At 39.9% G+C, this 15,171-nt stretch overlaps 2 protein-coding genes across 2 annotated transcripts in view; both read left to right on the forward strand.

Annotated features, from left to right (window-relative positions):
- Positions 1 to 4,773: 4,773 nt before the first annotated feature.
- Positions 4,774 to 6,351, forward strand: LOC5513691 (uncharacterized protein F36G3.2). Its single transcript, XM_001633920.3, has one exon. It carries the CDS (start codon positions 4,834 to 4,836, stop codon positions 5,743 to 5,745), a length of 912 nt encoding a protein of 303 aa, XP_001633970.1. The 5' UTR covers positions 4,774 to 4,833; the 3' UTR covers positions 5,746 to 6,351.
- Positions 6,352 to 6,881: 530 nt separating this feature from the next.
- LOC5513682 (protein KIAA0100) overlaps positions 6,882 to 15,171 on the forward strand; it is a 59,238-nt gene continuing 50,948 nt past the window's right edge. Inside the window, exons 1-10 of the mRNA XM_048726196.1 lie at positions 6,882 to 7,014; positions 7,195 to 7,318; positions 8,130 to 8,179; positions 8,255 to 8,355; positions 8,505 to 8,554; positions 12,558 to 12,673; positions 12,944 to 12,992; positions 13,340 to 13,432; positions 14,496 to 14,541; positions 15,106 to 15,162. Of these exons, the coding sequence (XP_048582153.1) occupies positions 6,950 to 7,014; positions 7,195 to 7,318; positions 8,130 to 8,179; positions 8,255 to 8,355; positions 8,505 to 8,554; positions 12,558 to 12,673; positions 12,944 to 12,992; positions 13,340 to 13,432; positions 14,496 to 14,541; positions 15,106 to 15,162 (751 nt within the window). The 5' untranslated portion in view covers positions 6,882 to 6,949. The remainder of the gene's footprint in view (positions 7,015 to 7,194; positions 7,319 to 8,129; positions 8,180 to 8,254; positions 8,356 to 8,504; positions 8,555 to 12,557; positions 12,674 to 12,943; positions 12,993 to 13,339; positions 13,433 to 14,495; positions 14,542 to 15,105; positions 15,163 to 15,171) is intronic.

Consider the following 15,171-nt stretch of genomic DNA (forward strand, 5'->3'; position numbering starts at 1 on the left):
AGCCAACAGCTACGCTCCAAACAATACCTACAATTGTGCTAAACTCAAATTCAATTGTTTTATTTCAATAGTAGCGAAAAGGGCAAACAAAGGCAAGCAAATACATTGATGATGCTATTCGTAAGAACTGAGAGCAAAGCTAGTAAATCGTAAAATGTTTTCGTTTGTTTATATCATGTTCCAGTCCAATTACGAAAAATTAGGGCCAATTATTTAAACCGGAAGTAATAAGGGCAAGAGACCGGAAGCCGCCAACTTTGCTAGTAATAAAAACAATAATACTGCGCCCTGGAAACTGCTATGGCTGCTATGGTTTCATTATTAGCTATGGTTTCATTATTAGCGATTTGTGTTAGTCCTTAAAACAGACAATGACCTACACACAGGAAACCCGCCTGGCTCGACCCAGATCACGACAAAAATCTTCCAGTGATCCTGAAGGTCCTGAAGAGCCTGTTTTGCAAGCTATCAATGGCTGCCCCCACCCCCCTTGTCTATGGGTACTGGGTGGCCATCGGTTTTTTGGTTCTTGCTGTGTGGTTCATTTGGCTCTGTGCGGGCCTCTAAGTACTTCAGAAGCCCCCAACTGCTGAAACTCCTCAGATTAAGGTCAGATGCGAAGAATCGGTCTCCAGCCCGTCGCATACGTGTTTTATCGGCTCGCGAGTCGCGATGGATATAAGTCCTTGTCTAGGAACTCAGCCTAATTGTATACAGTAACTCAAATAACTCGAATTTCCCGCTGATTCGAATTAACTTAGGTTTATCGAGAAATTTAACCTAATTCGACATGTTTTTTGTTCCTTTTTTTAAATTTTCTCTGACCGAATTTTATTACCCGTTTGACACGAACTTTCATCTCAATACTTCTGCAGGTTTTGATCGATTTTAATACTTAATAGGAGTTGTTTGTCATTCTTGAGTTATTCAATTTCGTATGAAATAAAAATGATTAAATGAGCAGCTAATATTTCATATTTTTAATCTACCCGGTAATTCGCATCCCCTATTAAACTTGTTTTGTTCTATCTTCAGTGTGTAAGATAGCGGGGTTCTATTACTGTATTTGAAACTGCCGTTCTTGAAACTACCTAATTCCGAGATGCGGGCAATTACGCTGCAGTGCTTTTTAGATGCCACTTTTTCCTTGCCAGTTCTTTGTAGAAAAAAAGGCCTACAAATAATAAAAGCATTTACACAAGAGACGTTAAATGTCTCTATTATATGTAGCATGATATCAAACCGAAAAGGAAAATGGATTAATACTTCCTTGAAGTGAAATATTTCATCCCTGGAAAGCAGATGGATGACAGATGTCTTGTAAAGCGGGCTGGGTCCCAGGGCATTGCTCGGTTTCCAGCCGTGGTGGTTTCGGTGCGCCCGCGATCTTCTCCCATTCAGTGGAGGAGCAGAGCGCAACGTAACCACGGCTGGAAAGCGAGCCTATCCAGGGCAATAATGCCATTGATTTTCTACTAGAAGAGTTTTTCTTTGCCAGCCCTGTATATAGATTGTTGTGATTATGCGTCCGACGTTAGCTAGATGTGATATCAGGATATGATGCTACTTAAGGGGAACGCAAATTAAGGAGTTTGATGTTTTTGTCTGGAATCACCGCTTTTTCTTACTAACAGGGGCGGTGGACGGGAGGTTGCAGGGGGTGCTACCCCCCCCCCCCCCCCCTCACTCCTACCTTCTTACATGCAGTTACATGCTATAATTAAACTGTTTGTATTCATTTAAGCGTATTCTATGTCAATCCCAGGTACCCATCCCCCCTCTCCAGTTGTGGGACAACTCCGCCCCTATTAAGCTAAGTCCTATTCGTGAAAACATACACCAAAGCTAAACAAAGTATAGGTCGTATACAAGCCATAACTCACACGTGAAATGTAACGCTTTATAAATGATCAGGACATTCTCCAGGATGTTGATAGCGACAGGGCAAGACCGCAATCTTTCCTTGCCAGGGCACGGTGCGGTCATGATTATCAGGTGTAACGTATTACCGGTTTTTCATCCTTTTTATTTAACTCGAGTTCCTGCAAGTCTACATTGAATGTATGACCGCGACTTTGTTCGCGAAATGACCGCAGATCGCGCGGCGGTCTAAACTTTTTGCCCAAGGCACCCCCTTTGAGAGCGTATTTCGGTTCCTGCCCAATTTGTGTGGCCTGAAAAACTAACATAACACCACAGGACACCCTTGAACTTTATTATCAAAATAGCACCAAATAGAAACGATGTCAAAATATCAATCCATAGTGTTTATGTTTTCCTTCGATATTTTTGTAGTGAAGATCTCCCACTGATATTTATCTTATTGGCATCCCGCTTTTATCCCGTTCAACACCTAGACGGTTCAACATCTTGAAAATCTTATTCACAAGGGTTACTAACATTGGTTTGTGAATACTTCCTTGATAGACCTTGAAATAAAATGCGCTTTCCAACTGCTATATTTAGCAACAGGCTTTTGGCCGATATAAGAAGCATAATTATGAGAGGAATTCGAACAACGACGCGCTGGTGTTCATCTAGTCCGCGGTCACAACTCAAGTATTCATTACAACGGCTCTGAAGGGAACAATCCTGCGCACAAACATTTATCAAAACTTTGACATTATCAAAGAATCAGCAAAGTAAAGAAAACTGTCCTTCTCCGGATTGTCAAAGTCAAATTTGGAGCAAACGGTGATTTAAAAAGAGGTCGAGAGTTGACAATGAAATAACAGAAGCAGTGGCAGTAGGAGAGCTAGGGATTTGTCGGGCTTTGATTCGCATACCTCGTGTTCGGTGCTTGCAGGGCGTTTAGCCCCTAGATGCTGTGTTATCCATCGCTTATCAACACTATTTCCATTCACACGGTCGTCTTAGCGTAATTTATCTGACGAAGAATGGGCTGAATGGACGACGACGTCGCGAATGTGCGTCCCCTCAGCACACTGTCAATAAACACAAATTTATAACCTCACAGTCAATGTCCCAGTATTTCTAGTATGATTGTTATTAGCCTAGGAATTACTGTAAGATATGGCTATTAGGCAGTACAAAGGAATTAACGTATCTCTACGTCATTAGTGACATCGTGCTTGGTTTATCGAATCACCACAAACACACTTATTAACTTGACTGTCCACTTACTGTGCTCGATTGAATTCCACCGCTAATTCGTCCGTAAACTTATTCTGCTGAAAGCGCTCTATTTCATTCAAGAAGGACAGTCCAGGAGAGATGCCGGGGGTTATAGGTTCAGAAATCCCTTATCGGTTATTTGTTAACTGCTGTGACAGGAAACGTAATCTTCATACTCTTTTAGGATTTTTGAGAGTTGGTGGTGATGTGTAGGGAAAAGTCATTCTCAACATACCAGTACTGTGACGGCTGTCGTGTTACTCCCATTTCGGGGTGTACACAGACGCGGACAGTGTATAAAGGTTCTCGTGTAGATTTATGGGGTCGTGCGCAGATGTAGAGGTCACAAAACACGACACTGACGTGAGCGTACGTACGGCTGGAATCACACGTGAGAAAGGCGGGAAAGAAGGGCTATTTATTCAGGTGACTTTCAACAGGTAGACCGCATAGCGCAAATTGCTTATCAACCACCACCAAGACAGGTATGGTTTCACTCTTGCTGTTTGCAGCAACGCTATTTTTTGTTCACAATATTTTTGCACGAAAGAACTATAATTGTCACGCAACTTGGCATCGTTTTCGTTTTTTTTTTTCCAACATCTTTCAGGGTTCCCGAGTTACAGTAGCAGGGCTCTAAAGCCCCGTGCAAACTGCGCCAGCACCTGTCAGCATTGCTGGTCCAGCGGTGGAGTGCGGGGCAAAAGTTAGGCCGGTGTGCAAACTGACCCAACATGGCTCCGGTCGTCATTTTTACGACTAACGAGTGATAAGAGGACGATAATAAAAAAAAACATGTTTTTGTTTATATGTGTCGTTATGTCCTTGTCCTATGTCGATGTTTTGTCATGTCACGTATGTACACAAACATAAGTACATAAAACAGCGCACGCCTTTGTGGTTAGTATCGCTAATGTGAACCATGTTTACGACTAAAAAATTACGACTTAAAATTCTTCGAATGTCTTTTTATCACAGCCCACACCAAGGCTACTGGCAGTGTTCCGTGAAGAATGTATGAGGAGATTTACAATTGTAAAAAAAGTAATATTTAGTTTCGGACTCTCCCGGACAAATCATATAGTGAGTTTGAAGCGCCGCGAATTGTGTTGTAGTCTTGGGTTGTCTGTCGTTTTGATGAGTTTGATAATCTAACAAAAAGTTATTGTAAGCAGGGGCGGCGGAAGGGGAGGATCAGGGGGGGGGGGTGGGCGCCAGCTCCCCCCCCCCCCCATTTTGATGCTATTTCTGAGCGGATGTTTCTTTATATAAGTATGAAGGTTTCTTTTCTAAACCAACAGGTTTCAAGCGGTATATATGCAACCGACAACAAATTTTTTGAACAGTTTAAAACCCCGTGCATAAAAACCATCACCGACCCCTTCCGCCTGAAACCACCAACCACCCCTCCCTCTGAAACCACTATCCACCTTTCCCCCCCAATTTTCACCCCCCCTCCCCCATTTATGGGACCCCACTCCACCGCACCTGGTAAGATGATAAACAGAGTCAATTTGTGTACGATTATGTTCACAATTTTTTTTACATTAAAAACCCAATTACTTCTTTACATCAATGTCGAACTCCCAAAATAAAAAATTATAAACATGGAATAGACGCGGAAACCGGTTGGGCTCCCTGTGTGTTGTCTAATAATCAGTGGTAGAAAGAAGAAAAGTCAACCAGGTCAACTTCGCCATGCTTCAAGTTCGGTCCGTTCGTCCAGACGAAAGCGGCCTTTTGAGCTATATTTTACGTCTTATCGATGGCGAAAAGTGGAGAGTGTGCTCCAATACCTGTGAATGCCTACTCTTAATCGATCCCACGTCCGTGTTTGTAGGTGAACTGAACGGTAAACCGATAGGTTCTGTGGTGTTCTTGAAGTATGGCGAGTCTTATTGCTTTGTAAGTACGTTTATCATCGATCCAGAATACCGCGGAAACGGCTATGGGAAGCAGCTATTCAATACTGCTATGAAGGCAGCTTCACCTCCGCCAAGCATGGCGCTGTGTTCTGTTGATGCAATGGTTCCAAATTACAAGAGACTTGGCTTTGAACCTCTCTGGAGATTGAACGGTTACGACGTCGAAGTCAAGGTCGCGTTGCTCCAAACTTTAAAACGCGAATTTACAACATCTTCGTATCACGCTGAAACTGTTGATGAATCAAAAAATGATGTAATTATTAATTACGACACTAAAGTTTTTGGGCATGAGCGCAAAGATTTTCTAAAATATTTCATTCGCTCATGCAATGGTCTCGCAAGAATGGCTTCAGATAGTGGGGGTAGTATTGTTGGCTACCTTGCAACAAGAGAAGCCTACAACAAGGAATATGGCTATGTAGTCGGCCCACTCTATGCAGATTCTATAGATGTTGCTGCTGTTCTATTGATTTCCATTGTTGAAGCTATCCTTGATAGTGGATCTCAAGAGGTCGCGCCTCGCATTTGTATGCTTAGTCCCGTAGGAGGAAACCCTGAAGCCAAGCGACTCATTGACTTGATGGGTGGCGAGCTGCAAGAGTCTGATACATTTTGTGCTACAAATGGCAAGCTACAGGGCTGCGTCAGGAAGTGGTTCGCTATTACTGGTGGAAATCTTGGTTGACATTTTATGTAGGGGGTGCAGGTTTCTGGTAGTCGCAATTTCTCAATCAATCAACAAACACAATGAAACGGTTCCAATGAAACAATCAATCAGCTATTGCATTCGTTATATTTATAATTGAAAGTAGACTGTATACTCATTACTATAGTGTTTTCTTATTCTTATATAATCAATCAATCATTTCATTTCCATATTCAGCGGTGTAGCCAGGATTTTTAATGGGAGGGGGCCCAAAAGGGACTTTCAAGGCATTTTCTAATGTATTTTAGATGCTTTCTCATACATTTACTGTATTTTTGTCTGTTAAAAGGGGGGGCCCTAGGCCACCCCCTGGCTACGCCCCTGATATTTTTACAGTGGAACCTTGATGATGTAACTGTATGCCAAGGGATAGATTTAATTTAGCAAGAGATAGATTTTACCCTTGGTGCACATATTTTTAATTGCTGTACTGAGAATATTGTCATATTGAGATTTTTTCTAATATTGTAATGAAATTTTGCAGGGACAAACTAATTATTGTATTTTTATATGTTTTTTTTATGATTTGATATATTCTTATTATATATTGTTGTTATTTTTGAGAAATAAAAGAATGTAGGGTCATGTTCAAGCTAAATCCTGAAAGTCTGAATTACCCATAATGCTTGATACCGTAAGTCACACATTCATGATAAAAACACACACACACACATCTGCTCAGAAAAGTGGGGGCAGTTTACATAGCATTTTTTTTTTACTAGGAGCCCTTGTATAAAGCCCAAACATACACACCCTCTGATTGTCTAAAACAGTGTGAGATTTGGCAGCAAACTAAACCACTCTTGCGCGCAACAAAACTCCACCCCTTCCCTCACGGCGACAAAATTAGACCCCTCAGATCAGGTCGCACCAAACATTGGTTGATGGGGGGAGGGGAGGGTGTGCAGTCCATATGGTAAAGGTTGGTAATTACTTTTCCTTGGCGCCTGACGATATTATGTTTCGTGTAAAATATTCCGATAAAGTATTCCAAAAACTAATTACATACTGTTGCAAAAAAAGCAACAAACCAAACAAAACGAAAAGCAAGTATTCGCGCTTTTTTTTTAGTTCGTTGCACATACGGTCAGCAGTATTTCCCATTCGAGCGTGCGTCTATCTATAGCGCGCACCAAAATATGGCGGATAAATTTCAGCCAAACCAAAACACGGAGATTTCACTATGGTTTTCGTTTACTTTGCGACCGTTGCTGTGATCGTTATTTTATGCGCTGTATTCCTTGGCAGGTATGCATACCGTTATCATTTTTTGGCTAAGAACTAAAATGCCAAATAGTAAGGAAAATAGCTTTAATAGTACTGAAGATAAATTAAGCAATCAGATGAATGAGAACATGATTCCATAACATTTCAGTACACTGCATATGCTTGAATTTCTAACCTTACGGATGTTTTTTTTCGTTCCAGGCTTTTCGCATGGATAGTCCAACTAGTTGCCCGATATGCTTGCCGTCTGGATCTAAGAGTAGAGAGTTTTGGATTTCTCACTATCAAAGGAATCAAGGTCAAACTAAAAGGCGGCAGAACTATCGTGAGTATAAAACAAACAAAAATGGAGACACGTTTGTCTATGATCATTGTGAACATGACCATCGTGAACATAATCATAAAACCTACTTTCCTATACTCAATCTCATAGCTGTCAACTCACCCGCATTAGGCTGGTGTCACAAGATTTTGGATCTCATCACAAGCCTAATTTTTGTGAGAATGTTCATACATTCTCTGTATGGAGCAAATATAGGATACAAGGCCAACTGGACTTCGTGCCTTGATTTTTATGGAACGACCCAATAAATACAATGAAAATGCAAACAAAAACAATGAAAATGCAAATTATGTATTCACCCGCATTGGCTCTCTTGGGTTTTTTCACATATTTACTGTGTTTTGTCCCGATTTCACAAGATTTCTGTCCAAGTTGGGTTGAGAGCTATGCAATGTTAATTATCAACCTAACCAGCTGATCCCCCCCACACCTTTGGGCTACCAGAAATCCAAATATATCAAATAATAAATAAGCCCCTCCCTCTCTTGTCTAGAGGAGAACTTGGCCATTAAGGGGATCCCCATAGGAATCATGAGTTAAAGAATAACTAGTCATAGATCAAATTTGAAGAAAAAGATTGTGCAACAATTAACACTCACGCCACTGTTACCTTTTGTCGGGTGATGGTGCAGGAAGGCATTTCTCAGTTCCTTTGTTTGTTTTCTGCTAGACCTGACATTATATATAAACTTCTTTATCCATCCCACCCCTCTCTGCTCCACATGCTCAACTTGTTACTAGTGCTAAAGCACAATCTCATTTGGTTGCTGATCCATCTTGTCTTTTTTTACAGGAAATCGAAAGAGTAGCTTTGCATACAAAATGGGATCTTCCAAATTCCAAGTAAGTAGATTTTAGGCTTAGTTATCGAGGATTTAAAGGCTTGTAGTATTGTTTACATTATATTTTCAATTGCAGGAAATTATTTACCATATTTCTGGAAAATGTTCTATTGAGTGTTGAGAGAAGAGAAAACCAACCTTCCAGGAGGACACCCTCAAATTCACAAAGCAATTTTGGTTAGTTATATGTAGATGATACATTTACGCATGTTACCACATTGTTGCCATACATAGAATCATATTAGATATGCTACAAAATGAAATTATGTTACACTTAATCCACATAAGTAACTATTTTTAGTAACTATTTTTTTTAATTATTTTAGTTATGACACATAAAGATACAATATCAAGCTTTCTCCAGACCTTTTGCAAGGTAAGCAGGTAGTTTAGATTCATGGGGACAGAAACAACATTTTTACACAGCTTAAGTGGTGTACAATGCTAATAAATTTCTTTGACCTCTTGGAGCTGTTTGTTGCTGTAGTCCAGTCAATCTGTGGTTTCAGGTGGAACTAATTGCAATAGAATTTCTCTCAACGGATTTGGAACAAGTGATACAACCTTGTTAATATACTAAAAGTCCCCCAAAATCCCATTGGTGGAACATCCCAAAATATGGGATTTTTCCATTTCGGAGCAAAACCACAGGGTACCCGTGTCGCTAAAACGGAAAAATAATACAATACATGTCTTAATCAGTACATTTAAAAGACCATTGATCAAAGTTGTTTCAAGACCCAGTTTGGATATCGAAACGAAGCAAATTCCCCCTGTTTTATATCTTTTTCCAATAATTCTGTATTCCAAAAACCACAGGGTACCCGCGTCGAAAACAATAAATAAATTTGAAAGTACAAGTTAGAATCAGAAAATTGCAAAGGTTATTGGACAAAAATTACTAAAGACACAAATTATAGTATCTATATAAAGCAACTTGTCCATGTTTCATTTCTATTTTAAATATTTTCTCCACAAATCTATTTCTGCATTCTGGTGCCAGTGACTGAAATTCGTATAGAAAACAAACTTACATGTGACAGCAACTCAGTAGCTAGGGTTGTTATAGAAGGTGTGCCCTCTCGTCACTTCCCAGTGACTTCTGGGGCCCATCAGGAAGCATAGTAGGCCCCCTTCTATTTAGGACCTACAGCAACGATCTGCCAGACGCCACAGATAACCACTATATACTCAGACGAAACATTCCCTGCTAGCAGAGGCCTCTTTTCTCTGTATTTCGCTGTGCTTGCGTTCGCAGGGAAAAGAGACCTCTGCCATGGGTCAAAACTGTTTTCATTGTGCATGCGTGTGCGTTTCTAAATGACTGCGCTTGACGTGCCAAAACCCATACCATCGCGCGAAAGCTGTCAATACGCTAATATGCTTTGCATGGGTTTAGTCGCAAATTATGAATCAAACTCCGGTTAGTTCTCCTCTTCGAAAAAAGAAAACAACTGTTCAATATCAATCACCTAAAACGTCACTAAAAAGATTGAACAGCAAATGCATCAAAGACGAGTGGGATAAATTTCAAGACATCTGGGCAGGCAAGTTTCTTCAATGTAAATATCGCACAGTTGGACTCTAAGAAAATGTTACAAAAATTTTTGGTAAACTTAGATCAGCTAATTCCAGAAGAAGATGCTGCAAAACCTGTAAACGGAAGATTAACTCGTTAGTTAAAAGAGAGAAAATTCTGAATGAAGATAAGGCATTGAATGGCTACTCTTATAATTCGTCGCGTGATATTTCTACTGAGGACGCCGTTTCAAATGCAGGCTTATTATCCCACAGCGGATATACTCTTTATGCATGCGCTAATCATTGTGGGCTCAAATAGTGGCCAGTAATTAATTAACGGAGCATGCTCTCTGGATCTCACATCCACAATCGTGGACGGCGGTTTGATCAAACGAACTTGCGACCCATGGCAGAGGTATCTTTTCCTCGCGAACTCCAGCCCAGCGAAATACAGAGAAAAGAGGCCTCTGCTAGCAGGGAAGACGAAACAAAGCTATAACCAAGAATCTCTTCGATGAAGGACTGTGAAGCTCTGTCAAGTCTAACAAGTGGAGCGACGAAACAAATATAAAGTTTAACACTACCAAGTGTTAATTAAGTCATGACAGTCTCACGGAAGAAATCGCCCACACTGGTGGACTATCAGCTTGGCGCCACATCTCTTCAGCGCATCAACATTGAAAAAGATCTTGGGCGCACAATATCAAGCAATCTCACATAGGACACCCACCTTCTATTTGTGGTGTCCAAGGCCAACAGAATGCTTGGTCTGCTCAAGAGGACATGTGTCCTTATTAAAGACTACAGGGTCAGGCGTACTCTATACCTGTCCCTTGTCAAGTCGCAGCTATGTTAAAAGGCGAGCCACCCGCTGGATTCTAAGATCCAAGATCGGGGACTTGGGTTATGAAGAGCGGCTTCTAAAACTCAATCTACTACCCTTGGTCTACTACTGAGAGGTGAAAGACCTAATCTTTATTTAGTGTAACTAACTAGTGTAACTTCGAAATGACCAACCTGAATGTTCAACCTTTTGTCACTTTTGTAAATCATAATCATACTCGTAACCTGAACCCAACTTTATCTCGGGCGCTTTGCAGAACAACTACGTTTAAATCAATTGTTTTAATCGTATTGTAAACCATAGAATCTAGTGTGTAACTTTTCAATAAGTTTTCTGGCCTACTCGCACTCAAATATTTCCTAAAGAACCATTATCAGGCCCTACTTGCCAATGTATTCAACATAGACTTTCTCTGTACATGGTCCATCGCACGAAACTGTGGCTGCCACCACAATAAGTTTTTAAATATATTCATTTTATTTTCAATTTTTTTGCCTTGGGGTACGTCCTTCATGGGCCCCGTGCCCGTTTACATATGACCCCATTGGGCATCTATGTTGTCTAATAAAGCTATTGAAGACTATTCTAGTAATCAGTAACACTTTTGTGTTTTCTTGAGGTTTAAAACCAGCCTAAAGAAAACAAATGCAATCCAATTTACGCATTTGCATTTATGCATTTGCATAAATGCATTCTAGCAGCGATCCGTTTGTTGGAGGTAAGTCTGTTCAGACTGAAATTTCGAAATTCCGCTGATGGTTATAATTCGATACAAATGCAAATCGGATTGCAGCACCAGAAGATGAATCTGCAAGAAGAATGGTCTAGACTGTAGTGCGACATGTGGAGAGTAAGGGTCAGACTTGTCGCAATTCTGGACTAATCAAGCTAGAGCTAGACGGTCAGTTTCATTAGAAGTGTAACTAGCTTTCTCTAGGCTGGTGTAAAACCTCAAGAAATTACAAAAGTCTTCCTGATTACTGCGGTATTACATGCTTTGAATAGGCTACCTACTGAGCTGCTGTCATATATAAGTTTGTTTTCTAGACAAATTTCAGTCACTGACGCCAGTGTGAAGAATGCAGAAATACATTTGTGGAGAAAATATTCGAAATAGAAATAAAACATGGACAAGTTGCTTTATATCAATACTAAAATTTTGTCTTTAATCAGTTTTGGCTAATGACTTTTGACTAATGACTTCTGATTCAGACTTGTATTTTCAATTTTTTCAGGTTTTCGGCATGGGTAACCTGTGGTTTTTGGAATACAGAAATATTGGAAAAAAGATATTACACAGGGGAAATTTGCTTTGTTTTGATATCCAAACATTGTCTTTAATCAACTTTGACCTTTTAAATGTACTGATTGACAGCGCGTTTTAACAATGCACCCTGTGGTTTTGCTACAAAATGGAAAAATCTCATATTTCAAGATGTTCCACCAAATGGATTTTTGGGGACTTTTAGTATGTTAACTAGGTTGTATCACTTGTTAAAAATCCGCTGACAGAAATTCTATTGCAATAAGTTCCACCTGGGCCATAAAAAATTTATGGATTGACTGGACTACTGGCGTACTTCAGGTCTAGATGGCAGTGTTGTTCTGCCATGTGTCTCTTACATACCACTGGGATTAAGGTTTTCAGGGGGACCCTAGAAATCTAGGAGCTGAACAACCATCCCCAACTTTAAAAAAATCTACAATCACCAAAGAAGTGAACTGAAAAATCAAGGGGGATCTTTAGGATTATTAGGAGTCCCCCCCCCCCCCCTTCACAAACAAAAACAGCTGTGTCCTATATTACTACAGTATTATAACATGATGTGATAAAGGTGCACTTCACTGTCTTTGAAATTGACCACCATTATGCACCCTCATGAGTATAAATGGGGGAAGTGAAAACACGGCCTAGCATCAAAATTGTGAAAAACACTAAAGCAAGCCATCTATTCAAATCAAATCAACTCAAATCTGTTGTACATTAACTGAGATAGAACACATTTAATTTCAGTATGTTGCAGTGTCAGTTTCTCGTATTGAAGTTGTTCTTCAAGTGACTAATGGCCAGATTGTCAAGTGCCATCTTGACAATGGCTTGGAAATACTTGCCAATTCTGTTGATGCAAGGTATGTTGCATTGCATGGTGTGGTCAACAGCAATACTTACCTCTAAGAGCTAACACATTGGGTGTGGTCAAAGCGATTTTTAACCTTAAGAGAACTAAACCTTAGTTCTGTAAAAACAGCAGGGACTATTAAGCACAGCAGAAGACTATAAAATACTGTAAAAGTTTTGGTACACCGTTAGAGTGCGACCGCATCCCGCACTGGGCTATCCCATGGCTCCTTACCCATCTCATGACCATACATGTGATTTTATCGTTAATCTTTTAACAGCTTACAGTCAACTCTGACTATTCCTAAAGCAGTTGCACAGCTTAGCAAGGTAAAGTAAAGCATCACTTTTCACATTCTTCTGAAAAGAAATCACAAGATTCATATTACAATTTTACCATCTTGTGAGTAAGGCTTGCCTATCAGGTTTCTGTGGAAAATAGATCTGTATGTTTGTCCTATGTGCTTTCCCTTTACTTGAAGACTGTCTTTTTTAATGAAAATTGTTAGGCACCCATCCAAAGTCACTGGACAAACAATTGCCTGACAACTCAGGGAGACTGTCTAGTGGACGATTGCCTAAGTACTTGTTTGCCTAGTAACCCGTTTCCTGTTGTTGGTGTTGTGAAATGCTAGGCCATTCTAATTTGTAAATTCCATTGTTGATACACTAACAAGCCTAAAGCTGACGGTGTGGAGCATCTAGCAGAAATCTCAGTTGCTGCTGATGTGGAAGCAAGTTTCCAGCCATTAGGAGACCTAAGCACAGCAGTATGTATATTATTCTTTCTGAAAATAGCCAGCACACAGGTGTTCAGCGCTAGCAGAACCTCAGAAATACTGCCACGCAGCAAACACCTAGTATTTGAGCAAGCGAAGCAAGCACCTGGAATTATTTCTATAGTGTTCGTAATCAGCCCCTTCTTTGCTTGATTGACCTTTCAAATTATTAAGCAGAGTCAACCCTTCAAAAAATGTCAACAGGAAATGCAGAAAACTGCTAAACAGTTAAAATTTCATTGACAAGTTCTTTTGAACTTACAACCTTTTTATGAAGAAGGCTATTTTTTTCAATTGCAACATTATTTGAACAGGGTTCAACCAAAGAGCAAACAAAGCTAACCAAAGGGCAAACCGACCTAGACAAGAACAAACACTCTGTTAATAACAGGGCTTCTGTAATTACGCAGAAAAAAACTCAAATTTACGCGGGATTTTTTTGCTAAATTACGCGGAAAATCAATTATTATGCGCTAAATTACGCGGGATTTTGCAATACATTTTTCTTTAGAAATCAAAAATTTGCTGGATTCTTTACTGAATTACGCGCTAATTACACGGAATATCAACTGTTACGCCCAAACTACCTTTTGTACCGAAGAAAAGCACGAAATAACTTGAAAAGGTTATTTTTTTTGCGTGAAAATATCTTAGGCAAGTTTTCATTGGCTTTAGCCACCAGCCAATTAAAAAAGGTATTTTATTATCAGTCCTAGGCCTTCGCGGTTTAGCAAAGAACGCCTAGTCGTTTTATTTGTTTTCGAAATTCAGTTCGAAGAAAAAATATATCTCTTTTTTACGAGAAATAGAGGTAAGAACCCTAAAAGAACACATCAGCTGTGCACTAAAATGTTTTGTCTTTCAAAATTTAGCCAAATTAGGCGGGATTACGCGAAAATTTGTGGATTACATGGAAAAAGCCAAATTACGCGCTTCCGCACAAGCTCGTAATTCCAGAAGCCCTGTAATAAGCACATTTTTATTGGCTCCATCAGATTCCTCATTTAGATTTAGCTCCTGTTTGATCATTTTTTAAATATTATTATAATTATAGGTGATTCAAGTCAGACTTAAAACTGTTGGCTTGCTGTTAAGTGATGGTAAGGGAAATAATAGCTAGCAGCGTAACCAATCCACCTTTCTCATGTATCCATTGTAATCTTAGCCTACTCTACTGACCCTGTATGATTTACAGTCACCCCCCCCTCTCCATAGCGCCCATCCTACTAGAGCAGCTGGGAAACTTGTTTGTAATGTAAACAAATTATATGAGAACCTTGTACTATGATAACAATCTTGTTTGCAACACAAGAAAATAAGGAACAAGTATCAGTCTTGGATTCAGTCAAAATTGCGAAAAGGTTAAATTTCATGTTTGCCTTGTTTTGTTTAGTATTTTTATGACAATCTCTTCTTGAAGTCCTCCATATCCAGGCAAATCCAATCATGATATTTCCAGTGAGTTCTCTTGGTCGACATAATAGACCCACAGAATGCAGAATTAAGACTATTTGTAATCTAGGAAATGTTGCATTACTTCATATTCTACTTTGACAGCTTTGCAAGAGTAAAATGCTGGACCCTTTTAGCATTTTAGTTTGTTGGTTTAAACTCAGGGTTACTGCGAGTGTTAAAAAGTATTTTTCCCATGGGTCTATTTGCAGCACTTTTGACAAGTCAGGCTGCTAAAGTCAAAGTTCCAGATACAGTGCCCGCGGAAGGTAGGACCA

The sequence above is a fragment of the Nematostella vectensis genome, chromosome 4, assembly GCF_932526225.1.
Source record: "Nematostella vectensis chromosome 4, jaNemVect1.1, whole genome shotgun sequence".
NCBI lineage: Eukaryota > Metazoa > Cnidaria > Anthozoa > Actiniaria > Edwardsiidae > Nematostella > Nematostella vectensis.

Bases quoted from the DNA above. Each gene is read 5' to 3' on its own strand.
- LOC5513691 (XM_001633920.3), top strand. From the start codon at position 4,834: ATGCTTCAAGTTCGGTCCGTTCGTCCAGACGAAAGCGGCCTTTTGAGC.